Consider the following 23,462-nt stretch of genomic DNA (forward strand, 5'->3'; position numbering starts at 1 on the left):
TAGAAGGATTAACAGGTCCAGGCAGGCAGTGACAGCCCAGGATAGCAGACCCAGGTGACTTGCCTCACTGGGGTCTCTGGGGACCCCTACCCCTGGCATTCCTTGAAAGGCCCCATGACCCCAGCCTATGTTAGGCCCTGATTCTCTTAGCATGATCAACTCTAACTCCTGGCCAAGTTGCAGAGGTGGGCAATGGGAACCCTCTTTCAGGGATTAAAGAACCTGAGGTTTAGGGAGACGGAGTAAGAAGTAAGGTAAGTAAGAGTAGTAGGATAGTAACGGCCCCGGGTCATGCGTCTAGCCTCACCAGGACCCTGAAGGACCTCAGAGCCAATCTGGGTCTAAGTACCCCTCCTCACCAGATGGGGCAGGTGGGGCCCGCTCATCCAGGTGACCTAAGGGGAAGGTGGCTAAGGAACCCCCCCCCGTGCACGGTGGGGGTGGCAACGGAGGAGGAGAGGAGCCACAGGAAGTGGGGAGAGGAGTGGCGGGAACAAAAGGAGGGGGCGCGGCCGCAGGTAGGGCGAGCCCGCGCCCCCTCCCCGAGCGTCACCTTTATGGTAAGGCGCGCGGGGCGGCGGGGCGGAGGGGAGGCCGGGGCGGGAGCGAGGGGCGGAGGCGCATCGCCGGCGGAGGCCGGGGCGTGGGGCGCGCAGCAGGTAAGCGGGCGCGGCGTGGGGGGGTCCCAGCCGTGACTCCCGGGTAGGGTCACCCGTAGGTGACCGCACGGGCAAATCTCGGCCACCGCGGTGGACCCAGCCTGGCGCTGCTGGGGGACTCGGAGCGGGTACTATCCCTGTGTTCTCTTGTTCCCGTGTGTCCCAGGATCTCAACCTTTGGGAACTCCGGGAGGTTGAGTGCTGCGGGCGGGGACGGTGCGGTTGGGTCTTGTCCCTGCTCTGAAATGAGACGGGGCGAGCAGGGCGGAAGCTCCTGCACAAAGAGGACAGCGTTCCGCACATGGATTGAATTATAATTGCCGCAGTGACCCGGCCAGCTGCTCCGCTCCGCTGCTGTTCCAGGGCGCGGGAGGTTCCCGAGCTCCCATGGCCCTGGAGCCCTGTTGTCAGCTCTGGTCAGGAGAGGGGAAGAAGGGTCCTGGGGTCTCCTCGCCCGGTCTGGCAGGGTGTGGGAATGGGTGATCCTCAAGGTGTGTGCAGCTACTCCCCCCCCTCTAGCCCAAACCTGAGGTCCCAGGGGAGAGGCTGGGCAGCGCCCAGGTTCCTGCTCTCAACAATGGAGACCACTGTCCTCCAGCCCCAGGGCTCCGCCTGCCCTCTGGGGCTGAATGACCAGCTGGTGTCCTCGCCGTCACCCTCCAGGCAAATTTCTATTCACTGAATGACTAAAAAACCAGGCCCAGAGAGGTTGGGTGACTGCATCAAGGTCACCCAGTGCGAGCCACGGTGGGAGAGAACCCAGCTCTGTGCCTCTTCCTTCTCTGGAGTGGGAAAGAGGACGAGAGACCCCCCCCCCCCCAACCGTTTTGAGACTGCAAGGTGTCTTGTGGAAGTGAGCGGAATGTACACTTTCTCCCTCCTCCAGCAAAGTTTAATTCTGGCCCCAAACTCAGATTGCTTTGTGGGGCTGTGTGGAAGAGCGATGCTAAGAAGTGACTCCGAGGTGGCTGTAGAACGAGGGGACTATTCCAAGCAGCCTACCTAAAGCCGACCCTGGCTGGCTGGCTGACTGGCCGGCTCTCAACCTCCTTCCTTCCTCTTGACAGGAAATGACTTTCCTTCCCTTTGTTCCCACTTTCTCCGCTTACCCAACTGGATCCGAGTGTCTGATTTGCCCTCTGGGGAGGAAGGATGGGGGTGGAGGGTCGGCTGGGAAGTTGTCATACAGCGCCTTCCCCCCCACCCCAGGGTGAACTCAGGGCCAGTGGGACCAGAGGGAAGCCAGCAGGCTCTCCTGTCAGGGCTTTGAAAATCTCCAACCCGAGATCCCCAGGGCTGCTTGACAACGAACGATAGGGGCGGGTATGGCTGCCCAGCTGTGAACATCTGGCCTCCATGCTGGATGCTTCAGAAAAAGCGGGCGGAATGGAGTGGGGGGGGGTCAGAGAGGGGGGAGGTAGGGGGGTTCCTGAAGAGTCACACAGCCTGCCCCAGGGGACCCGCCTAGAATGTGTTGACCGCAAGAAGCTGGTCTGGATTGGGTCATTTGGGGGAAGGGGAGTGGCTTGGGGTGGGGGGGGGAGACTTGTATGGTCCAGGGAAGAAAAAGTTCAGGGATGCCCGTGGACTTCCAAGTTGCGCAGTTCTCTGATAGGCCTGAGGGCCAGGGAAACGCACTTGAATTCTCGGTGGTAGAGCCTCCCTACCACCAAGGTTTGAGGTCTGAGCTCTTGGATTTATAAATGTCAGTGTTAGGGTTTCTCTTCCGATTCTGAAGACTGCTAAAAAGTAAATTCTATTCAATATGAACTCATGAAAATCCTCCTGCCTCAGCCTCCTGAGTGCTGAGATTACAGGTTTGTATTATATCATTACTGGCTTCAAAGTATTTTCAAAGGATCTTTCTATGGAGCCCTGGCTATCTTGGAACTCACTGTGTAGACCAGGCTGGCCTCATACTCACAGAGATCCACCTGTCTCTGCCTCTGGAGTGCTGGGATTAAAAGTGTGTGCGATCCTACCTGGTGCCCCCAGAGATATTTTAGGGGCATTTTTTTCTCAGTCTTCCCGTGAGAGTCCATGGGTACTGATGTACCTTGAGAATCATAGGGAGGCCGGGTGGTGGTGGCGCACGCCTTAATCCCAGCACTCGGGAGGCAGAGGCAGGCGGATTTCTGTGAGTTCGAGGCCAGCCTGGCCTACAAGAGCTAGTTCCAGGACAGCTAGGACTGTTACACAGGGAAACCCTGTTTGGAAAACAAAATGGGGGGAGGGGAGGGGAGGGGGGGAGAGAGAGAGAGAGAGAGGAGAGAGTAGAGATGGGAGAGAGAGGAGGAGAGAGAGAGAGATGAGAGAGAGGAGAGAGAGAGAGAGAGAGAGAAGAATCATAGGGAAACCTGTGAGTGACCGCATGGGATCCACGTCTGCCCTCAGGGTCTCTTGGGGCTGTTACCCCCTCACGCACACTGTCCAGCTCCACTGCTTGAGACTAACTAAATTCCTCTCCAAGCGCCTGTGACCGGGCTTCGGTCCTATCATGGTGGCCCACACAGAAAGAAGGGAGATAAAGGACACATTTTTAGCCATGGGAACTATGGTTGGGTGCCAGGGAGGACTTCTGTGGCCAGTTCACCCGCAGTGACCCACCTAGACCTGGGCCCCAGAGGCTGCTGCCTTCAGAGACTGCCTGGTCCTCACAAAATGAAGGGGCCTCGCCTTCCGGGGTCTGTGCTTCCACACCCGCTCCGTGAACTTCTTTTCGGCTCTTGATACAGACAGCTGAAGGCAGGCAAGGTTACCTGAGGGGATCAGACACTTTCATAATGAGACAGCTGTCCTCCTCACCCGGGGGAAGCCACAGATCACCCTAGGGTGGGAGTCAGGGAGGCTTTCATGGAAGAGGAGGTGAGTTTGACCTGGGTCTCAAAGAGCTGAAATTAACTCTGTGGAAACTGGAAAGGGAAAAGCTGATTGGGTCCTCCAACAGAGAAAGACAGTCTCGGGGGAGAAAAGACTAAGGTGTTTAAAAATAACTTGAGGGGCCAGGCGCAGTGATACACACCTTTAATCTCAGGGAGGCAGAGGCAGGTAGATCTCTGAGTTTGAGGCCATCCTGGTCTACAAAGAGAGTTCCAGGACAGCCAGGCCTACACAGAGAAACCCTGTCTTGAAAAAAAACAAAAATAGCCGGGCGGTGGTGGCGCACGCCTTTAATCCCAGCACTCGGGAGGCAGAGGCAGGCGGATCTCTGAGTTCGAGGCCAGCCTGGTCTACAAGAGCTAGTTCCAGGTCAGGCTCTAGAAACTACAGGGAAACCCTGTCTCGAAAAACCAAAAAAAAAAAAAAAAAGAAAAAAACAAAAATAGCCGGGCATGGTGGTGCACACCTTTAATCCCAGCACTTGGGAGCCAGAGGCAGGAGAATCTCTGTGAGTTCGAGACCAGCCTGGTCTAAAGAGCGAGTTCTAGGAAAGCCAGGGCTACACAGAGAAACCCTGCCTCGAACAACTTTTAAAGAGAAGAGAGCCAGGAGGTGGTGGCACACACCTTTAATCCCAGCACTCAGGTGGCAGAGGCAGGCAGATCTCTGTGAGTTCGAGGCCAACCTGGTCTACAAGAGCTAATTCCAAGAGAGGCTCCAAAAGCTACAGAGAAACCTTGTCTTGAAACCCCCCCAAAAAAAAGAGAGAAGAGAAAGAATCAGATTTATGCTTAGGGGAAGATTAGGGACACACATACAAGAAAGACAGGGAGAGGGAGAGGGAGAGAACGAGCCTGGTTGGTTCTGAAGCCAGGGCATGGTTTTTAGAAATGGAGCAGAGTCAAAATTCTACCCTGAGGCAGCATCAAGGACTTGCTGGTTTGGGTCTGGGTGGAGAGGACAGAAGAGACCTGAGTGGTCAAGTGTGTGGCTCTGGGCTGAAATGCCAGCTCTGGTGCTGTGTGACCCTGGACAAGGGACTTGACGTCTCTGATTCTTGGTTTTCTCATCCATTGGTGAGATTGGGTGATAACAGGGTTGCTGGGGGCTCGGGGCAGCATGGGAACAGTGGGTCCTGTCTTTTGTTCATCCTTTGCTCTTCTGTTTCTGTTTCCTTCCAGTGGAGCTGGCCTGAACCTTGGACCTTGTCTCCCAACAGAATCGGTATCTCAGGTGAGGGAGGAGCTGGCTGTTGTCAGGTATCAGAGCCTGAGTCTGTCAGCTGCCTGGGTTGGGCTCTGGAGAAGGTGGCCAGGAAAGGTGATCTCTGAGTTGCTGCAGGGCTGTCCATAGGCCACTGGGAGGGGCCTTCAGGGTTTGTAGGCCCCATGATCTGGCCACCTGGTGGCCACCTGGCCTCTCTGAAGGCCGTCCCCTGCCCCTCCCACCTTCCTCCCTTCTTCCCTTTTCACTGCCTGACTCAGACAGGCCTAGAGCTCACCATTCTCCTGCCTCAGCGCTGTCTCCAGTGGAGTTGGGTGTACCGGTGGGTACGGTACAGAGAGAAAGGAGCCTCTGGGCCTGTGGGATAGCCCGTCAACCTCAACCCCTGTGCCTCCAGCTCCGGCAGGAGGTGCTCTCTGATCATGGCCTCCAAGCCCGAGAAGAGAGTAGCCTCTTCTGTTTTCATCACCTTGGCACCCCCACGCCGTGATGTGGCTGTGACCGAGGAAGTGGGCCAGGCAGCTTGTGAAGCCCGACACGCCCGGCCCTGGGAGACCCTCGCTCCCACGAAGACCCCTGGGACTGGCTTGAGCAGGAACCCCAACACCTGGACACCCTCTGGCAGGACCACTGCCTCGCTCCCCGCAGCCCCACCCCAGCTCTCCAATGGAGGTAAGAGTGGCCCGAAGGGGATCAGGACAGAGACAGAACCAAGGCAGGGAGGAAAGAACAGGCTCCAGGTTACTCATTCATTCAGGTGTTGACTGTTGTACCGGACCTACTATGGAACCCACCTGCCCACACCTGAGTCCTGGCTCCTCTGAGCTCTGTGATGCTGCAGGTCACTTAACCTCTCTGTGCCTCAGTGTCTGAAACTTCGAAGTATAGTTGTGAGGATTAAGAGCATTAATACAGGATCAGCAAGACGGCTCAACAGGTAAACATGCTCACTGGACAAGCCTAAGGACCTGAGTTCATCCTCAGAACCTACGCAAAGGTGGAAACATAGATCAACTCCTGCAGGTTGTCCTCTGACCACACACACACACACACACACACACGGATACACACGGATACACACAAGCACACTAAGTAAAGTAACAATTGAAAAATACATATCGAGCCGGGCGGTGGTGGCCCAAGTCTTTAATCCCAGCACTTGGAAGGCAGAGGCAGAAGGATCTCTGAGTTTGAGGCCAGCCTGGTCTACAAAGCGAGTTCCAGGACAGCCAGGACTACACAGAGAAACCCTGTCTGGAAAAACTGAAAAGAAAGAAAGGAAAGAAGGAAGGACGAGAACAAAGCGTATCAAATGTCAAAAGAGCGAGCCTTATGACGGAGCTCGGTGCCATCCAGAAGGGGTAGCTCTTTCTGTGGCTGCTCTGAGGAGGGTTCTCTGAGGCCTATGCCGGACTGGGGAAGTGGAAACAATTATGGAGTCCCGGAGATGAAATTAGCTTGGAGGATTTGAAAGACGTTCTCATTTTGTTCTTGGACATCACGGCTTACCTGCTGTGCGATTTCTTTCTTTCTTTGTGCTGGAGCACATGCGTGTGAGTGTGTGTGCGTATGCACATGTGTGTGTGTGTGTGTGTGTGTGTGTGTAGACATTAGTGGACAGCTTGTGGGTGGTGGTCTCTCCTTTCAGTCCCTGTATGGGTCCTAGGCATTGAACTCAGGTCATCAGGCTTGGTAGTGTCTTTCCCCACTGGGGAATTCCATTAGCCCTATGATTCACTTTTAATTGTGTGTGTGTGTGTGTGTGTGTATCTGTGTGTCTGCGTGTGTCTCTGTGTGTGATATACGGAGGAGAGAGGACAATCCAAGCAAGTTGGAGAGAAGAAGAAAGAGAGCTTCCATCCTGTGGGTCCTTGGGATCGAACTCAAGCCATCAGCCTTGGCGTTAAGTTCCTTTCTCGGCTGAGCCAGCTCACACCTCTCCCCACCATGCGCTGCTCTTTTTTTTTTTTTTTTTTTTTTTTTTTTTTGGTTTTTCGAGACAGGGTTTCTCTGTGGCTTTGGAGCCTGTCCTGGAACTAGCTCTTGTAGACCAGGCTGGTCTCGAACTCACAGAGATCCGCCTGCCTCTGCCTCCCGAGTGCTGGGATTAAAGGCGTGCGCCGCCACCACCGCCCGGCCATGTGCTGCTCTTATAGAGTATCTGAGTTCTTGCTGATATTCCTCAGCTCATCGTCCCAGAAGTGAGACATAGCTAGGAGAGAATACAGCCTTCGATGCCTCCGAGAGAGCTGGATTCTGACTTGCAAGCTTGCATAGAGTTTGGTTCCCAAACTCCCATAGCTGGTCAGTCATACCAGTGTCTCCTCGGGGCTTTTTCCAACACAGTTGGGCCCCACCTCAGAGGTGGAATTGAGGTTTTAATTTGCCTTTTTCTGCTTTTCTGGGTACTTATTACACTTTGTGGTGAATCTTTTTATTCATTCATTCATTCATTCATTCATTTACTTTGGTTTTTTTGGGGACAAGGTTTCTCTGTATAACAGCCCTGGCTATCCTGGAACTCACTCTGTAGACCCACCAGCCCCAGATTTATTTCATTTTTGTGTGTGCATGCATCTGCGTGTGGGTTGTATCTGTGCGTGGGTTTGTGCACATGCGAGTGCAGTACTTTCAGAGGCCGGAAGAGGACGCAGGATCCCCTGGAGGTACAGGTTGCTGTGAGCTGCCTGATATAGTACTGGGTCTTGAACTCGGATCCTCTATAAGAGCAGTACATGGTGCTGGGTGGTGGTGGCGCATGCTTTAATCCCAGCACTCAGGAGGCAGAGGCAGGCGTATCTCTATGAGTTTGAGGCCAGCCTGGTCTGCAAGAGCTAGTTCCAGGACAGGCTCCAAAGCTACAGAGAAACCCTGTCTGGGAAAAAAAAAAGAGCAGTACCTGGCTTAATTGCTGAGCTACCTCTCTAGCCCCCATTTTTTTAATCAATTTTAAGTTACATTTATTTATTGAATGTGTGCTGAGGCATGTGTATGTGAGCTTGGAGAACAACTGTAGGCGTCTGTTCTCTTTTTCCACCTTGTAGGCCCTGAGAATGGAACTCAGATCCTCAGACTGGGCAGCAAGCACCTTTGCCCCCTGAGCAGTGGCTGTGTCCCACAAAACACACTCCCGTTGACCCATAGTAATTGTTCGTGTTTGTGGGATGCTGTAGCGTGTGTTACAGTCTGTAGGCAGCATGTCATCATCAGGTTAGAGTAACCGGCTGCCTCGAATGCTTTTTTCTTGGTGGTGGGAATGCTCAGAATCCTGTTAGCTATTTTGAAATCCATGACTGACTGTCGCCAAGTGCAGCGGGAGCTCTTCTCCTTCTGGGTGTGGTGGCACAGGCCTGAAATCCCAGCTCTCGGGTGGCTGAGGAAGGATTGGGAGCTAGAAGCTGGGTGCTGTGATGAGAACTAGTCAGAAAAGGGGGAGAAGAGAGGAGAGCCGAGCTTTCCTTCCACGCAGATACACCTGAACCTGCTAATGCTCTTGTGTCCGTTTGATGAATGACTACAGGACACTTGTTCTGGTCCGGGAGGTGAGACTCCTGGCCCACAACAGTGATCCAAGTCTGGCCCTAGACCAGCAGTGGGGAAATTACCAGAAACTGCAAGTGTAGCCCAGCCCCTAGGCATCTATCTGTGTTTAAACAACTACCCTCACTCCCACCCGCAACCCCACCTCACCCCCACTCCCACCCCCACAATTCTGCCATTCTGCTGCTTCCTCGGGGGCCCATCTAGAACACACATCTATTTGTAAGGTCCCTTCAACCCTGGAGAAGCGTGGGCTGGGCTGGGAAATCTGACCCCAGGGAAGTGACTGTGGGAATTAGCTGAGCATGGGCCCCAGTGCTAGAGCCCGGGTCTTCCAACTCTGAGAAGTCTAGAGCTTTCTGTACTTGTCCTTCTGTGGTCAGCGTCTTTTCCCTGCCTTTACTTATATGTGTGTGCCTCAGGTAAGAGGGCAACCTGGAGGAGTCTCTTCCCGCCCACCCTTTGGGTACTAAGGATCGAATTAAGGTTGTCAGGGGTAGCAAGTTCCTTTACCCACTAAGTCCCCACGATGGCGTATCCTCTTCCTCCTCCCCCCTTTTTAAAAAGATTTTATTTATTTATTATGTACACAGTGTTCTGCTTGCATGTTTGCCTGCAGGCCAGAAGAGGGCACCAGATCTCATTACAGATGGTTGTGAGCCACCATGTGGTTGCTGGGAATTGAACTCAAGGCCTCTGGAAGAACAGTCAGTGTTCTTAACCTCTGAGCCATCTCTCCAGCCCACTCCTTTTGTTTTTGTTTAATAAACATTCTTTTGTTTTGTTTTGCTTTATTTTGTATTTATTTAGCTCCTCCTCTCCAGATCCAGTTTTAATTGGTCATCAAGGTTTAATCTAGTCCTTCCTTTCCTGATCTTTCTGCCTCCTCCACCCAAATACCAGGGTTATAGGCAAGAGCCATGTAGCCCAAACCGACTTCTCCTGCCTCAGCTTCCAAGAGTAGTACCGCCATGCCTAGCTTTCTTCTTTTTTTCTTTACCCCCACCCCTCACCGCCACCCAACAACAAGGTTTCTCTATGCAGTCCTGGCTGTCCTGTAACTCATTCTGTAGACCAGGCTGGCCTCAAACTCATGGAGATCTTCCTGCCTCTGCCTCCCGAGTGCTGGGATTAAAGGTATGCATCACCACCTGGCGTTCCTCACTTTCCAAAGGAACAATTTAAGACTCAAAGAGTTGACGCTCATGCCAAAGACCCCATAGCAAGACAGAGACTGTAGTCCAGGGTGGACCTAGGCCTGGAACCAGAACCGAGCCTCTATGCACTGCCGCTTGGCCTTCTGGGTAAGGAGTCCTTGAGCCCGGTGGGAATCTGGGCAACCCTTCTCTTCTTCCACTGTAGGGTGCCCTCCCCCGCCTCCTCCTCTGAATGATGAGGACATAGACCTCTTCCTGCCTCCCCCACCGCCCCCTCCGGCCTACCTGCCTCTTCCAGAAGACGAGCCTCCTGCCCTGACTGGGACATCTCTCATTTCTGACTTGGAGCAACTACACCTGCCCCCGCCCCCACCTCCGCCTCTAACACAGGTACTGCAAGTGTCCCCAAGCCTTGGCTCCTGGCCGTGGGAGGGGACCTGGCCTTTCCAGCATTATCAAGGTGGGCATAATTTTGTCCCTTCTGTTTGAAGGCAGTTGGTCTTCAAAGCTCTTCCAGGCTCCAAAGCTGGTAGAAACTGGGGTTTCCCTGGATGTGTCCTTTGCCCCCTCAGTTCTTTACCCACTCTGCCCCCAAGACCTGTAGAGGTTCCAACCCAAATTTCCACACCATGTATGAAGCCAATTAATCCTCTGCCCTTCTTAGAGAGGGTTGTCAGTGGGAGTGGTGTCCAGGGTCAAGGTCTCTGTCCCCTCTAGCTCAGCGTTGGTGGGTGGGACACGTCATTCCCAGGATGTTTTCAGAAACAGGAGTCAAACTGGGCCTGATTGTTGTGGGACCATAATCCCAGACACTAAGGAGGCTAATCACAAGGCCTAGCCTGGACTACAAAGTGAGTTCAAGGCCAGCCTGAGCAACTTTTGAGACTATCTCAAACTAAAAGGTAAAAAAATAAAATGTTGGGGATATAGTTAGAAGTGATAGAGTGTTTACCTAGCTAGCAGGAGAGAGTCACTTTGGAGGAGGGAGCCCCAGGCAGGGAGCAGGGAAGTCCTAGCTCTTGCTGCCATAGCAACCTTCCTGCTAAACTATAGAGGCAGGACACTTGCATTTCCAGCCTCAGTTTCCTCATCTGTACAATGTAACAAATTGTTATTGGAGTCACCCAGACAAAAAAGCCAAGCTGGGAGGTTCTGGTGGGGTCCCTACCAGCTGACCTCTCTTCTGTCTCCTCATTTTGTGTCCCCACAGGCTCTACCAAAGGAATCTTCTGTCCAGCCTCGGCCCAGTGACCTCAGACCCTCGAAAGAGGAATTGCCCCCTCCTCCAGAAGAGCCTGTCACCTTTCCAGAGAGAGAGGCCTCCACAGGTACAGCCATAGGTCTGGGCTCTAGGTCTCCTGGGGCCAGAATGGGCTTCTCATGGAAAATGGGGGAGCAGGGTCCCCTGCTTGCGTGACAGAGACTGTCCATAAAGCGTGCAACCACTGAATGTCCATGGCTGCCATGTGTTTGCTTCTGATTTGTTGTTGGTTTTGAGATAGGATCTCATGTAGTCCAGGCTAGCCTTGAATTTGATAAGTAGCCGAGGATGCCCTTCTCATGTTCCACCTGCCTTACCTCTTGAGGGCTAGGGTTACAGTGTGCCACTGTGCAGGTAGAAGCCAATGTTTCACCCCTGAAGATCACAGTCTGTACCGCCCCAGATACATCCCTAACCTTTGCTTGTGTTGAGGCAAGGTCTCTTTCCAGCCAAATCTGGCCTTGGGTTTGAGATCCTCCTGCCTCAGCCTCCTGAATCTTGAATGTCAAGATTCAGGAGGCTGAGGCAAGGGCTTGGCCCTTTCAAAATTCTTTTTCTCTGTGTTTTTGAGATGAGACATCACTCTATAGCTGGCACTAGTTGGCTTGGAACTCACTGTGAAGTCAGGTTGGCTTCAAAGTGGTGGCAATTCTCTTGCCTCAGCCTCAGTGCTATGATTACAGAGGTACTGTGCTCAGCTTTCTTTTTTTTTTTTTAATTCTTTTTTCATTGTGGGGGATGGGTAGCAGGACGGCTTGTCTCCAAGACTGATGACTTCACATCGATCCCTGGGGCTCTTGTGGTGAAACAGAGTCTCAGAGGCTGTTCTCTGTGATCTCCACACAAGACACACACACACACACACACACACACACACACACACACACACACACAACCAATCAATGAAAATTAAGGGGTTTTTTTTAGTCCTTTTTTTTCATTTGTTTATTTCATGCCTGTGTGTATGATGCAGGAGGATTAGAAGTTTAAGATTGGGCCTGGAGAGATGGCTCAGCAGTTAAGAGCACTGGCTGCTCCTCTAAATGACCGGGGTTCAATTCCCAGCACCCACATGGCAGCTCATGGTTGCCTGTAACTCCAGTTCCAGGGGATCCGATTCCCTCTTCTGGCACCAGATATGCATGTCATACACAGATATACCATGCAGGCAAATATATATATACATATAAAATAATAAAACATATTTTAGAAATAAAAAGAAGGTTATGGTCATCCTCAGCTACATAGTAAGTTGGGGGCTACCCTGAGCTACAGGAGACATTGTCTGAAAAAACAAAAACCAGGCATGGTGGTACACACCTTTAATCCCAGCACTTACGAAGCCAAGACAGAAGGATGTCTGAGGTTGAGGCCAGTCTTGTCTACATAGCAAGTTCTATGCCAGGTGGGGGTACACAGTGAGACTTTGTTCCTCCATTACCTCCCACCCCCCCAAATACACGTGTGCTCACGCGCGCGCACACCCCCCTCTACACCCACAAGTCTCTAATTTTACCTACTGAGCTTTGGGCCTGGGGATCCCATCTGCAGCAGCTCTCATTGCTGGGTTTCCCGGTGTGTCTCTGAGCAGGTTTCGCATCAGGCTGTGCAGCAGCTCCTTGCCCTTTTTTTTTTTTTAAAGGCTGAACCTAGGTGTGGTGGGTTACACAGCTGCCTCCTGATGGATTTGTAGGTGGTTTCTTGCCCTAACTGAGCCGAGCTGACTCACCTAACTGTCTCACCTCACCATGTGCAGGGTTTTCTGGGGTAAATTCCTAGAAGAGGAAGTACCCTATAAAAAAGTACTTTTTTTCCCCTGAGTCTTGCGTTTTTTTTTTTTTGTCAAATCACCTGCCTTAGTCATCCAGCCTACGTGCGCCCCCAGCAGGGCTGAGTTGTTTTCTAACCGCCTCTCCCACCTCTCTGGCACTGTGTGCTGTGTTTAATTGAGCTGTGACCTGCTTACTCAGAACCTGCCCAGAACCTGCCCCAGGCACTGAAGACACAGCTTCATCTAATGCCGCGTCCTCTTTCCTGGGTCACACAGCGAGACACAGGGGCAAATGTTTTTCTCAGTTTGGTCAGTTATCTTGTGACTTATGGTAGGTTTTGTCACAAATTAGATTTTTTTAAGGTATAGCCCAGGCTAGCCGGAAACTCTGTCCACTTTTGTCAGCCTTCAGAGTGCTGGATTATAGGTGCAAACCCAACACCCAACATGAGAATCTCTTAGTATTATTTTTCCTTAAGATTTATTTTAGCCAGGCCAGCACTCAAGAGGCAGAGGTAGGATCTTTGAGTTTGAGACCACCCTCAATTTGTTATTTATTGTTGTTGTTGTTGTTGTTGTTGTTATTGGCTTTACAAGACAGGTTTTCTCTGTGTAGCCCTGGCTTTTTGTTATTATTGTTGTTATCGGTTTTACAAGACAGGTTTTCTCTGAGTAGCCCTGTCTTTCCTGGAACTTGCTCTGTTGATCAGGCTGGTCTCGAACACATAGATTTCTCTGCCCCTGCCTTCCAAGTGCTGGAATGTGCACCATGAAGCCCAGCGATTTTTATTATTTCTAATTACAAGTATGAGTGTGTTTCTGGGAGAGGGTTTCTACTCATGGGTGCATTACCTTCAGAGTCCAGGAGGGGGCAGTGGATCCCTGGAGTTACAGGCCGTTGTGAGCTGACTGATGAGGGTGGGGGGGACTGAACTCAAAGTCCTCTGTAAGGCAGTGTGTGTTCTTAATCCACGAGCCATCTCATCTCCTCTCTCAGAATTCTTGCGACTTCCGTTTTTACATATAGACCTTGGATCGGGATCATCTGTGTGTTGGTGTCACCAAGACCCCCTCCACTTTCTAGGAGATGAGAAGCTATATGCCACGGAGGCTTTGTCTGTCTGTTTTTTGTCTTGCTGTGTAGCCCAGGCTGGGCTGGTATTAAAGTTGTGGAGATCTCTGTAAGGTCGAGGCCAGCCTGGTCTACATAGTAAATTCCAGGACAACCAGGGCTACATAGTGAGACCGTGTCCTGAAGACGGCAACAAAAAAGATTTGTGCATCATGGTGCCCAACATAATACTGTGTCAAGCGTTATTCACCATCCTTCCTGGTGCTTATCGTGACTTTCTATATGTATCAGTTGAGGAGGGCTTCAAGGCTGGGCCCTGGGCACACTACACTGGGCATTGTATTCTGGGCGGTGATTGGGTACTGCCCTCCTGGGCTGGTGACTGCCTGTGTTTCCCCTCCCTCAGATGTCTGCGGCTTCTGTCACAAGCCTGTGTCCCCTAGAGAGCTGGCTGTCGAGGCCATGAAGAGGCAGTACCATGCCCAGTGCTTCACCTGCCGCACCTGCCGCCGCCAGCTCGCTGGGCAGAGATTCTATCAGAAGGACGGGCGCCCCCTGTGCGAGCCCTGCTACGAGGTACGCCCCTGCAGGCAGCCCCCAGGTCAGGTTCCACACGCGGACCTCGGCCGTTATTTCTTTCCTTTCGGAACTCCTAAGAGAATGGGCGCTGTGGACCCAGCTGAGAGTCAGAATGGAGAAAATGGACCGGAGCGGGACTCGGTTTCTGCGGCTGCTATGATCCCAGCAACGTAAAAAAAGATTTATTTGGTTGAGATGACCTTGCCAATTTGAGCCTGTGATGAGGCAGTGCACCGTGGCAGGAGACTCTAGTAGTGTGAACTGATTCCCCGCATGACCAGCGACTAAGCCACATCCCCAGAAACACAGACTTCTTTAGGCCCCTCCTCCTTAAGACCCCACCAGCTCCCAACAGCGCCCCCTGGAGCCCGGGCCTGGTAGATTGATGCAGAGCATTCAATATGCAAGTGAACACACTTCTCTCTTATAGTTAGTTATCAGGGTCATTAGATCCAAATGAAGGTGCCTCCTCCTCTTGCTCTGCAGGCTCTGGGGGAGGAGGCATTTTCTTGCCTTTTCCAGGTTCTTTTCGGCGTTTTGTTTGTTTTTTCAAGACAGGGTGTCTCTGTAATAGCCCAACTGTCCTGGAACTCTCAAGTCCCAGACCAGGCTGGACTCAAACTCACAGAGATCCACCTGCCTCTGCCTCTGCCTCCCAAGAGCTGGGATTAAAGGCTTGCACCACCATACCTGGCCTCTTTTGGTGGGTTTTGAGACTACAACATAGGGTGATCTCGCACTCCTGACCCTCCTTCCTCCACTTCTGAGTAATAAGCCAGCTATGGTGGTGTCCACATGTTCCCAGCATTCAGGAACCTGAGGCAGGAGGAAGAAGAGTTCAAGGAGCCTGAGCTACAAAGCGAGACTGTGTCTCAAAATGATAATAATAATAAGCAAAGAATTTAGATACCAATAATCAATAGTTGTGTTGATCACTTAAGAATTTGTTAACTCACCCCCCCCCCAGGAAAAAAAAAAAAAGACAGCTGGGCATGGTGTCGCACGCCACTAATCCCAGTACTTAGGAGGCAGAGGTCGGTGGGTCTCTGTGAGTTTAAGGCCAGCCTGGTCTACAAAGAGAGTTCCAGGACAGTGAAACCCTGTCTCAGAAAAAAAACAAACAAACAAAAAGAATTTGTTAAGAAGGCTGAGTATGAAGCAAACACCTGAGATCTAAATACTTAGGTGGAGGCAGGATGTTCAAGAGTTCCAGGTCATCCTTAGCTACATAGTGAGTTTTGAGCCCAACCTGGGTGACATGACATCCTGTCTCAAAAGTAACCAAGAAAAGGGGGTGAGAACCTTTTAGAAAATTGTTAAGGGAGTTCTCAGACTGAGCGTGTGGTTCGGTGGCAGTGTTCTTACCTGGCACACACAAGGCCCCAGATCCAATCCCTAGTATTGAAAGAAGGAAGGGAAAGACAGCGGGAGAGATGAAGACAAGGAGGGGGCTAGAGACCCCTCCTGTCTCTGGGTAGGCGTGTTTGAGGGGGCTAGAGACCCCTCTGTCTCTGGGTAGGCGTGTTTGAGGGGGCTAGAGACCCCTCCTGTCTCTGGGTAGGCATGTTTGAGGGGGCTAGAGACCCCTCCTGTCTCAGGGTAGGCATGTTTGTGGGTTGGCTCAGACAGTGGCTCTCTGACCCAGGACACTCTGGAGAAGTGCGGCAAGTGTGGGGAGGTGGTCCGAGACCACATCATCCGCGCCACGGGCAAGGCCTTCCACCCACCCTGCTTCACCTGTGTTACCTGTGCCCGGTGCATCGGGGATGAGAGCTTCGCCTTGGACAACCAGAACCAGGTGTACTGCGTGACTGACTTCTACAGGTGGGAGAGGAGATTGGGGCTGGGGCAGTGGGGAAGACCAGGCAGGGCTGGGGGTTCTGTGCCGAAAGAAGCCATCTTCCTGTTAGGTTCCCCATATGGTCCGTGGGGCGTCTGCTGGAGGCCTCTGAGTCCCTGCGCTCTGTCAGGTTCATCCATGCAATCCTCGGACTTTTTATGGCCAGGGAGTACAGTGAAAGAGTCCATTTTAGCGGAAGTAGAAACTGAGGCACACAGTAACCAAGATGCAATGAGGCTTCCGTTTAAGGACTTGAGTTGGGAGCTGGAGGTGTGACTCAGTTCGCAGAGTCCCTGCCTCGCCTGCACAAAGCTCTGGGGAGGTTGGATTCCTAGCACCACGTAAACACACCATGGTGACACACACCTGGAATCCCAGCACTCCAGACCTGGAAGTAAGACGGTCAGAAATTTAAGGTCATCCTTGGCTATCCTAGAAAGTTCAAGGCTAGCCCGGCCTATATGACACCCTATCTCAAGAAAATGAAAAGGATTTGACTTGGGATCCTAGGCTATGCCCCCTCCCCTGGGAACTGGAGGGAGGGACTGCGGATACAGATGTAAAGGAGACTCACACTTTGTCCCCCTATTTGAAAAGGAAGAGATGGGGCATGGTGGTTCGTGCCTGTGAAGACAGAGGCAGGAGGATTGGTGCTGCCTGTCTGAGGCCAGCCTGGAGTATAGAGTAAGGCCCTGTCTCAAAAGATAAGCAAACAGCGGCACTCAGAAGACAGAGGCAGGAGGATCTCTGTGAATTCCAAGCCAGCCTGGTCTACATAGCAAGTTCCAGGCCAGCCAGAGCTACCAAGTGAGACCCTGTCTCAAAAAAAAAAAAATAAGTAAACAGCCGGGCGGTAGTGGCGCACGCCTTTAATCCCAGCACTTGGGAGGCAGAGGCAGACGGATCTCTGTGAGTTCGAGGCCAGCCTGGTCTACAAGAGCTAGTTCCAGGACAGGTACCAAAGCGACACAGAGAAACCCTGTCTCGAAAAAACAAAACAAATAAATAAGTAAACAAAGAAAATAGACAAATAAGGCAGATGAGTGACTCGGAGGATTAAAGGAGCTGGCTGCCAAGTCTGGTGACCTGAGTTCAGTCCCTGGGACCCACAGGTAGAAGGAGAGAAGTGACTCCTACTTGTTGTCCTTGGACCTCCAAATACGACTGAATAAGTATGCTAAAAAATTTTAAATTAAGCAAAGTACAAGATAAAGGATGGCCGGGTCCACCAACATCCTCCTCAGCCCTGATACTCCCCAGTCAATCACTGGCCTGGGCTAGTTATATTCTAGGAAGCTGGAGTCACTGCACTGGCTCCTCCTCCTGCCTCTGCCAGGAAGGGCGGACATCTGTGACTGTCCCTGCAGATTCTATCACCTAGCAACCCTGGGTGGGAGGTGGAGGCTCTGGGAGGTGACCTGCAGCCACCCCGTTTCTGCCAGCTGATGTTGTCGGTGTGAGTAGCTGACATTCCTGGCATGTGCTTCCCCCTCCCTCTAGGAAATTTGCCCCCGTGTGCAGCGTCTGTGAGAATCCCATCATCCCCAGCGACGGGAAGGATGCCTACAAAATTGAGTGCATGGGTAGGAACTTCCACGAAAACTGTTACCGTTGTGAGGTGAGTGGAGCTGCGGTGGTGTAAAGTGCTGTGGCCAGGGGCACCCTTCCCTTGCTCACTGCCCTCAGCAGAGGCCAGGAAAAGTGGATAAAAACATGGGAGGCTCCATCAGAGTTCAGTGTGAGCTCACATCACTTCCTGTGGCAAGACTGTGTTAGCTCACCGTGGCGACAGCATCGGCAGGAAATGATAGCCCCGAAGCCATCATTGCCTCCTGGTCCCGCCTTTACTTTCTTCTTCTTTTTTTTTGGTTTTTCGAGACAGGGTTTCTCTGCAGCTTTTTTTTTTAGAGCCTGTCCTGGAACTAGCTCTTGTAGACCAGGCTGGCCTCGAACTCACAGAAATCCACCTGCCTCTGCCTCCCGAGTGCTGGGATTAAAGGCGTGCGCCACCACCGCCCGGCCCGCCTTTACTTTCTTTTCTGAGGGCTGGCACAGCACGTGGGCACACATAGCTCAGGTTTGTATCATTAGAAGCCCCAAGAAAATGAGAGTGGAACCCGCTGTGAGAGGGGCATACCGTCCCAAAAAGGTTCCTGCTTGGCCTGGCATGGGTCATTGTCTGTTGCTATGATAAATGCCATCATCGAAAGCAAATTGGTTGAGAAAAAGATTTATTGTATGGGTTACAATCCATCGTTAAGGGAAATCAAGGCAGGAGCCTGGAGTAGAAACCATGGAGGAATGTTGCTTACTGGCCCGAACCCTCTCTCTCTGTGGCATCTGTTCAGATAGATTCCTTAGACAGCCCAGGACCCCCGCCTCAGGAAGGTACTGCCTGCAGCTGGGCTCTCCTACATCCATTAGCAATCAAGAGAATGCCCCCAGAGATATGCCACAGGCCAGTCTGCTCTGGGCAGTCCCCTGACTGGGACTCTCAAAGATAACTGCACCATGTCAGATAGACAGCTGACGCTAACATACCTTCTGAGCCTATCCCAACCTGGGAGCTGATGAGCTAGGATCGACAGCCCCTAGAACCAGAAGATGGAACCCATGAAACAGGTCTGTCTATCCAGTCCTGTCCTGTCTCCCTACCTCACCCCACCCTGACAGGGTCTCCACCCCAGAACTCACTACAAAGACCAGGCTGGTCTCAAACTCATGGAGATCCCCCTGCCTCTGCCTCTCTGGTGCTAAGAGTAAAGTGTGCACCACCACACCTGGCCTCATGGAACAGGGTTTGGCTACCATAGACAGAGAGAAAGGGATCCTGGGCAGGCTTAAACCTTTGTAGGTGCTAGAAAAAAAGAAAATGGGGTTTAGGAGCCAGCGAGATGACCTAGTGGGTAAAGGTGCTTGCCACGAAGCCTGGCTACCTAACCTCGATCCCTGGGACCCACACAGTGGAATGAAAGGACCGACTTCTGCAAGCCGTCCTTGTACCCACACGCCCCGGCGACACAAGCATGCCCACACATACGTGCACAATGAATGAATTAAAATGTAAATAACAATTTAAATGGGACGTAGAGGGGAAAGGCCGTGATAGAGTCTAACCAGGACTAACCAGGAGGTACTAGAAGGAAAATAATTCTTGTAGCAGGAAGTGGTGGCCCATGACTGGAATCCTAGCCCTGGGGAGGCTGAGGCAGGAGAACCTGAGTTTGAGGTCAGCCTGGAACACGCAGTGAGACCCTTTCTGCACAAGAGAAGGGGAGAAAGTACTTTTGTAGAGGAGGGGGTATTTAGCCTGTTACATGAGACCGCCCCCCCCCCATGGGTTTGCCAGTTGCATAGAAGGGAAAGGAAATCCAGAAGGAGAGAAAACACTGATGGCATGAAGACCTGAGTTCAGATCCCCAAAGCCCTTCTGAAAGGCCAGGCGCAGTCTGTGATCTCAGCGAGGCTGAGCTGGGAAGAGGGGCTCGGGAGCTCTGGCCGCTGGCCCAGCCTCCTTGCCTAAGTTCCAGGCAGTCCTCGGGAGCAGCAGGTTATCCTCTGACTGTGTGCACACACAAGGAGCATGTGCACACACGTGCACACATACATGCACAAGGGAAGAGGAGAGGGGAGAGAAAGGAGGTTGGAGGTGACCCACTGCTTCAGGTGAAACTCTGAAGGAAGTGGAGGTTTCTAAGTGCGTCAGGGATGCAGAGTGCCTGGGAGGGGGCGGGTAAGAGATAGAGCCAAGAAAGGGAGGGGCTGGGCTTCCGTTGAGGAGCTGATTAGAAACTTCTGCTACAGCCCCGCCCCTCGCAGGGAAATGACAAGCAGTGGTCACATGATCAGAAGGGTCAGCTGCTACTGCTTTATTTTTCGTTTTCTTTTTTAGATGTATTTATTTCGTTTTCGTTTATGTATATGAGTGCTTTGCCTGCATGTGTATATTTGTACCGCGTGTGTTTTGGTGCCTGTGGAGACCTGACAAGGGCCTCTGATCCCCTGGCCCTGGAGTTGTGGATGGTTGTGAGCCACCATATGGGGCTGGGAATCAAACCAGGGTCCTCTGCGAAAGCAGTGAGCATGCGAAACTCCTGAACCAGCCCTCCAGCCCAAGACCTCTTTGGCTTTGTTTTTTGTTTGTTTTGTTTTTGTTTTTTTCTTTTCCTTTTTTTTTTTTTTAGTTTTTCAAGGTGCAGTTTCTCTCTGTAGCTCTGGCTGTCCTGGTACTAGCTCTTGTAGACCAGGCTGGCCTCAAACTCAGAGTTCCACCTGCCTCTGCCTCCCAGGTGCTGGAATTTAAGGCGTGCACCACCACTCCTGGTGAAGTTCTTAATCTTGGGGCTGTATTCTTTCCTTCTGCCTGGACCCTGCAGGCACAGAACTTGGTCCAGCAATGAGGCTCCAAGCTGCCCACCCCCTCACTGCACTGCCATCCCTGTAGCTCTGAGCTTTCTGCCCTCTGGCGATGACGATGACAGGTGGCAGTTTTATGCTCGTCACCCTCCTGGAGCGTCCCAGAGCAGGATCTCTCAATCAGCCAGTACGTCATTTCATTTATTCCCTTGTGTTTATTTGAGAAGATAATGGAGAGCCGAGAGGATTTGGGAGAGAAGTTGATAGCTTCATATGTAATCTGACTTTGTCAGTTAAGAGTTCAAGGTCTGGCCAGCTGATGAGGAAGCTCCAGAGCTGTTTTTAGTCCCGGAGCCCTGACGGAGTCCACCAGTACCAGGCGCCTAAAGCTTGGCTGAGCAAATAACCCCCACTTCCTGTCCACAACTTCCTGTCCACGGTCACTTTGACCGAAGCTGCCTAGTGAGTCAGGACTCCAAAGTGACATTCCGATAGGTGAGGCCCAGCCAGGCTTGGTGGCTCAAGCAGGGGCTAAATTAAACTTTTTTTTTGAGGCAGGGTTTCTCTGTAGCTTTGAAGCCTGTCCTGAACTAGCTCTTGTAGACCAGGCTGGCCTTGAACTCACAGAGATCCACCTGCCTCTGCCTCCAGAGTGCTGGGATTAAAGGTGTGCACCACCACCGCCTGGCTTAAACCCTATCTTTTTATCTTTTTCCTTCCTTCCTTCCTTCCTTCCTTCCTTCCTTCCTTCCTTCCCTCCCTCCCTCCCTCCCTCCCTCCTTTCTTTCTCTTTCTTTCTTTCTTTCTTTTTTTTCTTTCTTTCTTTCTTTCTTTTTCTTTCTTTTCCTCCCTCCCCTCCCTCCCTCCCTCCCTCCCTCCCTCTCTCTCTCTCTCTCTCTCTCTCTCTCTCTCTCTCTCTCTCTCTCTCTTTCTCTCTCTCTCCCTCTCTCTTTCTTTCGACAGGGTTTCTCTGTGTAGCCCTGGCTGTCCTCAGACTCACTCTGTAGATCAGGTTAGCCTCAAACTCACAGAGATCCTCCTGCCTCTGCCTCCTGAGTGATGGGATGAGCCACCACCTCTAGGCTAAACTGTATCTTAAACTGACCCCTAAAAACAAATAAAAAATCCCATAGCTGTAAAACTCAAACCATAGCAGTTTAGCACAGAACTGAGTTCTAATTCTCCTGGGAAAGAAGGAGAAGTGCGTCTCCACATAGTGCCCTTGGTATCCTTCAGCCTTGCTGCTGACGCTGTGCTCCGGGCCTTTTATTACTGTTGATGGAAGGGTGACCCTATTTTTACAAGTGGAAAGTGCTTTTTAATTATAAAAGACTGTCATGTACGTTGCCATATTAAATCCTAATGACAGTCTTGGAAGATGACTTACTGTCCCCATCTCAGCTGAGAAAACTGAAGCTGGGCATATGTGGCATACAGCTGTCATTCCCAGTACCGGGAAGCTGGGATGGGAAGATCAGGCCACTGTGGGTTATACTCAGTTTTCCAGGACAGCCTGGGATACATTGAGAGAGCCTGTCTCAAAATGAATAGATGACTCAGGGTTAACCCAGAGGTCCTGAGTTCAATTCCCAACACCCACATGGCAGCTCACAACTGTCCTGTACCTCCAGTTCCAGGAGATCTGACACCCTTACACAGACACACATGCAGGCAAAACACCAACGCACATAAAATAAAAATAAATAAATTATAAATTATTAAAAACAAAAAACAAAGCCAAGCTGGGTGTAGGATCAGGGAGTTCAAAGTCATCCTTGGCCATATGGTTTGAAACTAGCTTCAACTTTAAAATTCTGTTTCAAGCCAGGCAGTGGTGGTGCACGCCTTTAATCCTTGCACTCCTGAGACAAAGGCAGGCAGATCCCTGTGAGTTTGAGGCCAGCCTGGTCTACAGAGTGCATTCCAGGACAGCCAGGGCTACACAGAGAAACCCTGTCTCGAAAAAAAAAGAAAGAAAGAAAAGAAAAAAATCCTGTCTCAAGATGCAGAAACATAAGAGTGGAGTGTCCCCTGGGAAGGCTCTGTGTTGGCATGGTCCCTCATGTGCTTTTGTCTCCCCAGGACTGCAGTGTCCTCCTATCTGTGGAGCCCACCGACCAAGGCTGCTACCCGCTGAATGACCACCTCTTCTGCAAGCCTTGCCACATCAAGCGGAGTGCTGCTGGGTGCTGCTGAGAAGCCCTGTGGCTGGCCAATCCCTGACTCGGTTTCCCTGCCTAACTTCCCTGCATCCGTTCCTTTCGAGCCTCACTGGGCACCAGCGCACTGCTCAGCCCACAGTGTCTAGACACAAGGGCCCGAGACATGGGGTCTTGGCCTCTTGGTACACCACACCCCCCCCAGACTTTCAACTCCTCCTCCACTGACCAGAAGGCCCCTCACTACAAGACTGGGACTCTGGCCGCTCTCTGGTGCTGGCCCTGACCTATTTGTGGGGACGGGTCTCAGGATGATGCCCTTGTCTCTGGCCATGATGCTTAGCTCCCTAGCAGAAAGTTCTGAGACCAGCTTAGTGTGTTGAACCGAGCTGTTTGTTTGAAGTATGCCTGCCCCAGTTACTGTAGAAAGTGTATTTTGAAAATTAAGAAATTTATGGTGGGGCTGGACGCAAAGGCAGGAGGATCTCTGTGAGTTCGAGGCCAGCCTGGTCTACCAGGTTAGTTTCAGGGCAGCCAAAGCTACCCAACAAAACCCTGACTTGAAGAACCAAAAGGAAAAGGAAAAGAGTGTAGCTTGGTGGCTGGAGAGATGGCTCAGTGGCTGAGAGTACCTGCTGCTCCTGTGAAGGACCAGGGTTCACTTCCCAGCATCTACATGGAGCTTCCTAAGTGCTTGATTTGTAACTCCAATTCCAGGAGATACGATGCCCTCTACTGGCCTCTTCGGGCACTTGCATGCATGTGTGGCACATACACTTGAGCACAAACACACACACACACACACCTTTATAATCAGGTGTAGTGGTGCGTGCCTTTAATCCCAGTACTTGGGAGGCAAAGGCAGGCGATCTCTGCATTTGAAGGCAGCCAGGGCTACACAGAGAAATGCTGGGGTTTTTTTTGTTTTTTGTTTTTTTTGTTTTTGTTTGTTTGTTTTTTTTTA

The 23,462-nt window shown here is 51.8% G+C and overlaps 1 protein-coding gene across 1 annotated transcript; it reads left to right on the plus strand.

Moving 5' to 3' along the window:
- Nucleotides 1-599: 599 nt before the first annotated feature.
- Nucleotides 600-23,196, plus strand: Fblim1 (filamin binding LIM protein 1). The gene is made up of 9 exons (XM_038335081.1): nucleotides 600-659; nucleotides 4,721-4,772; nucleotides 5,161-5,435; nucleotides 9,666-9,850; nucleotides 10,671-10,788; nucleotides 13,971-14,140; nucleotides 15,789-15,967; nucleotides 17,484-17,601; nucleotides 22,422-23,196. Exons 3-9 carry the CDS (start codon nucleotides 5,186-5,188, stop codon nucleotides 22,533-22,535), a joined length of 1,134 nt encoding a protein of 377 aa, XP_038191009.1. The 5' UTR covers nucleotides 600-659; nucleotides 4,721-4,772; nucleotides 5,161-5,185; the 3' UTR covers nucleotides 22,536-23,196.
- The last annotated feature ends 266 nt before the right edge of the window (nucleotides 23,197-23,462 follow it).

This window comes from Arvicola amphibius, chromosome 6 (assembly GCF_903992535.2).
Source record: "Arvicola amphibius chromosome 6, mArvAmp1.2, whole genome shotgun sequence".
In the NCBI taxonomy this organism is placed as follows: domain Eukaryota; kingdom Metazoa; phylum Chordata; class Mammalia; order Rodentia; family Cricetidae; genus Arvicola; species Arvicola amphibius.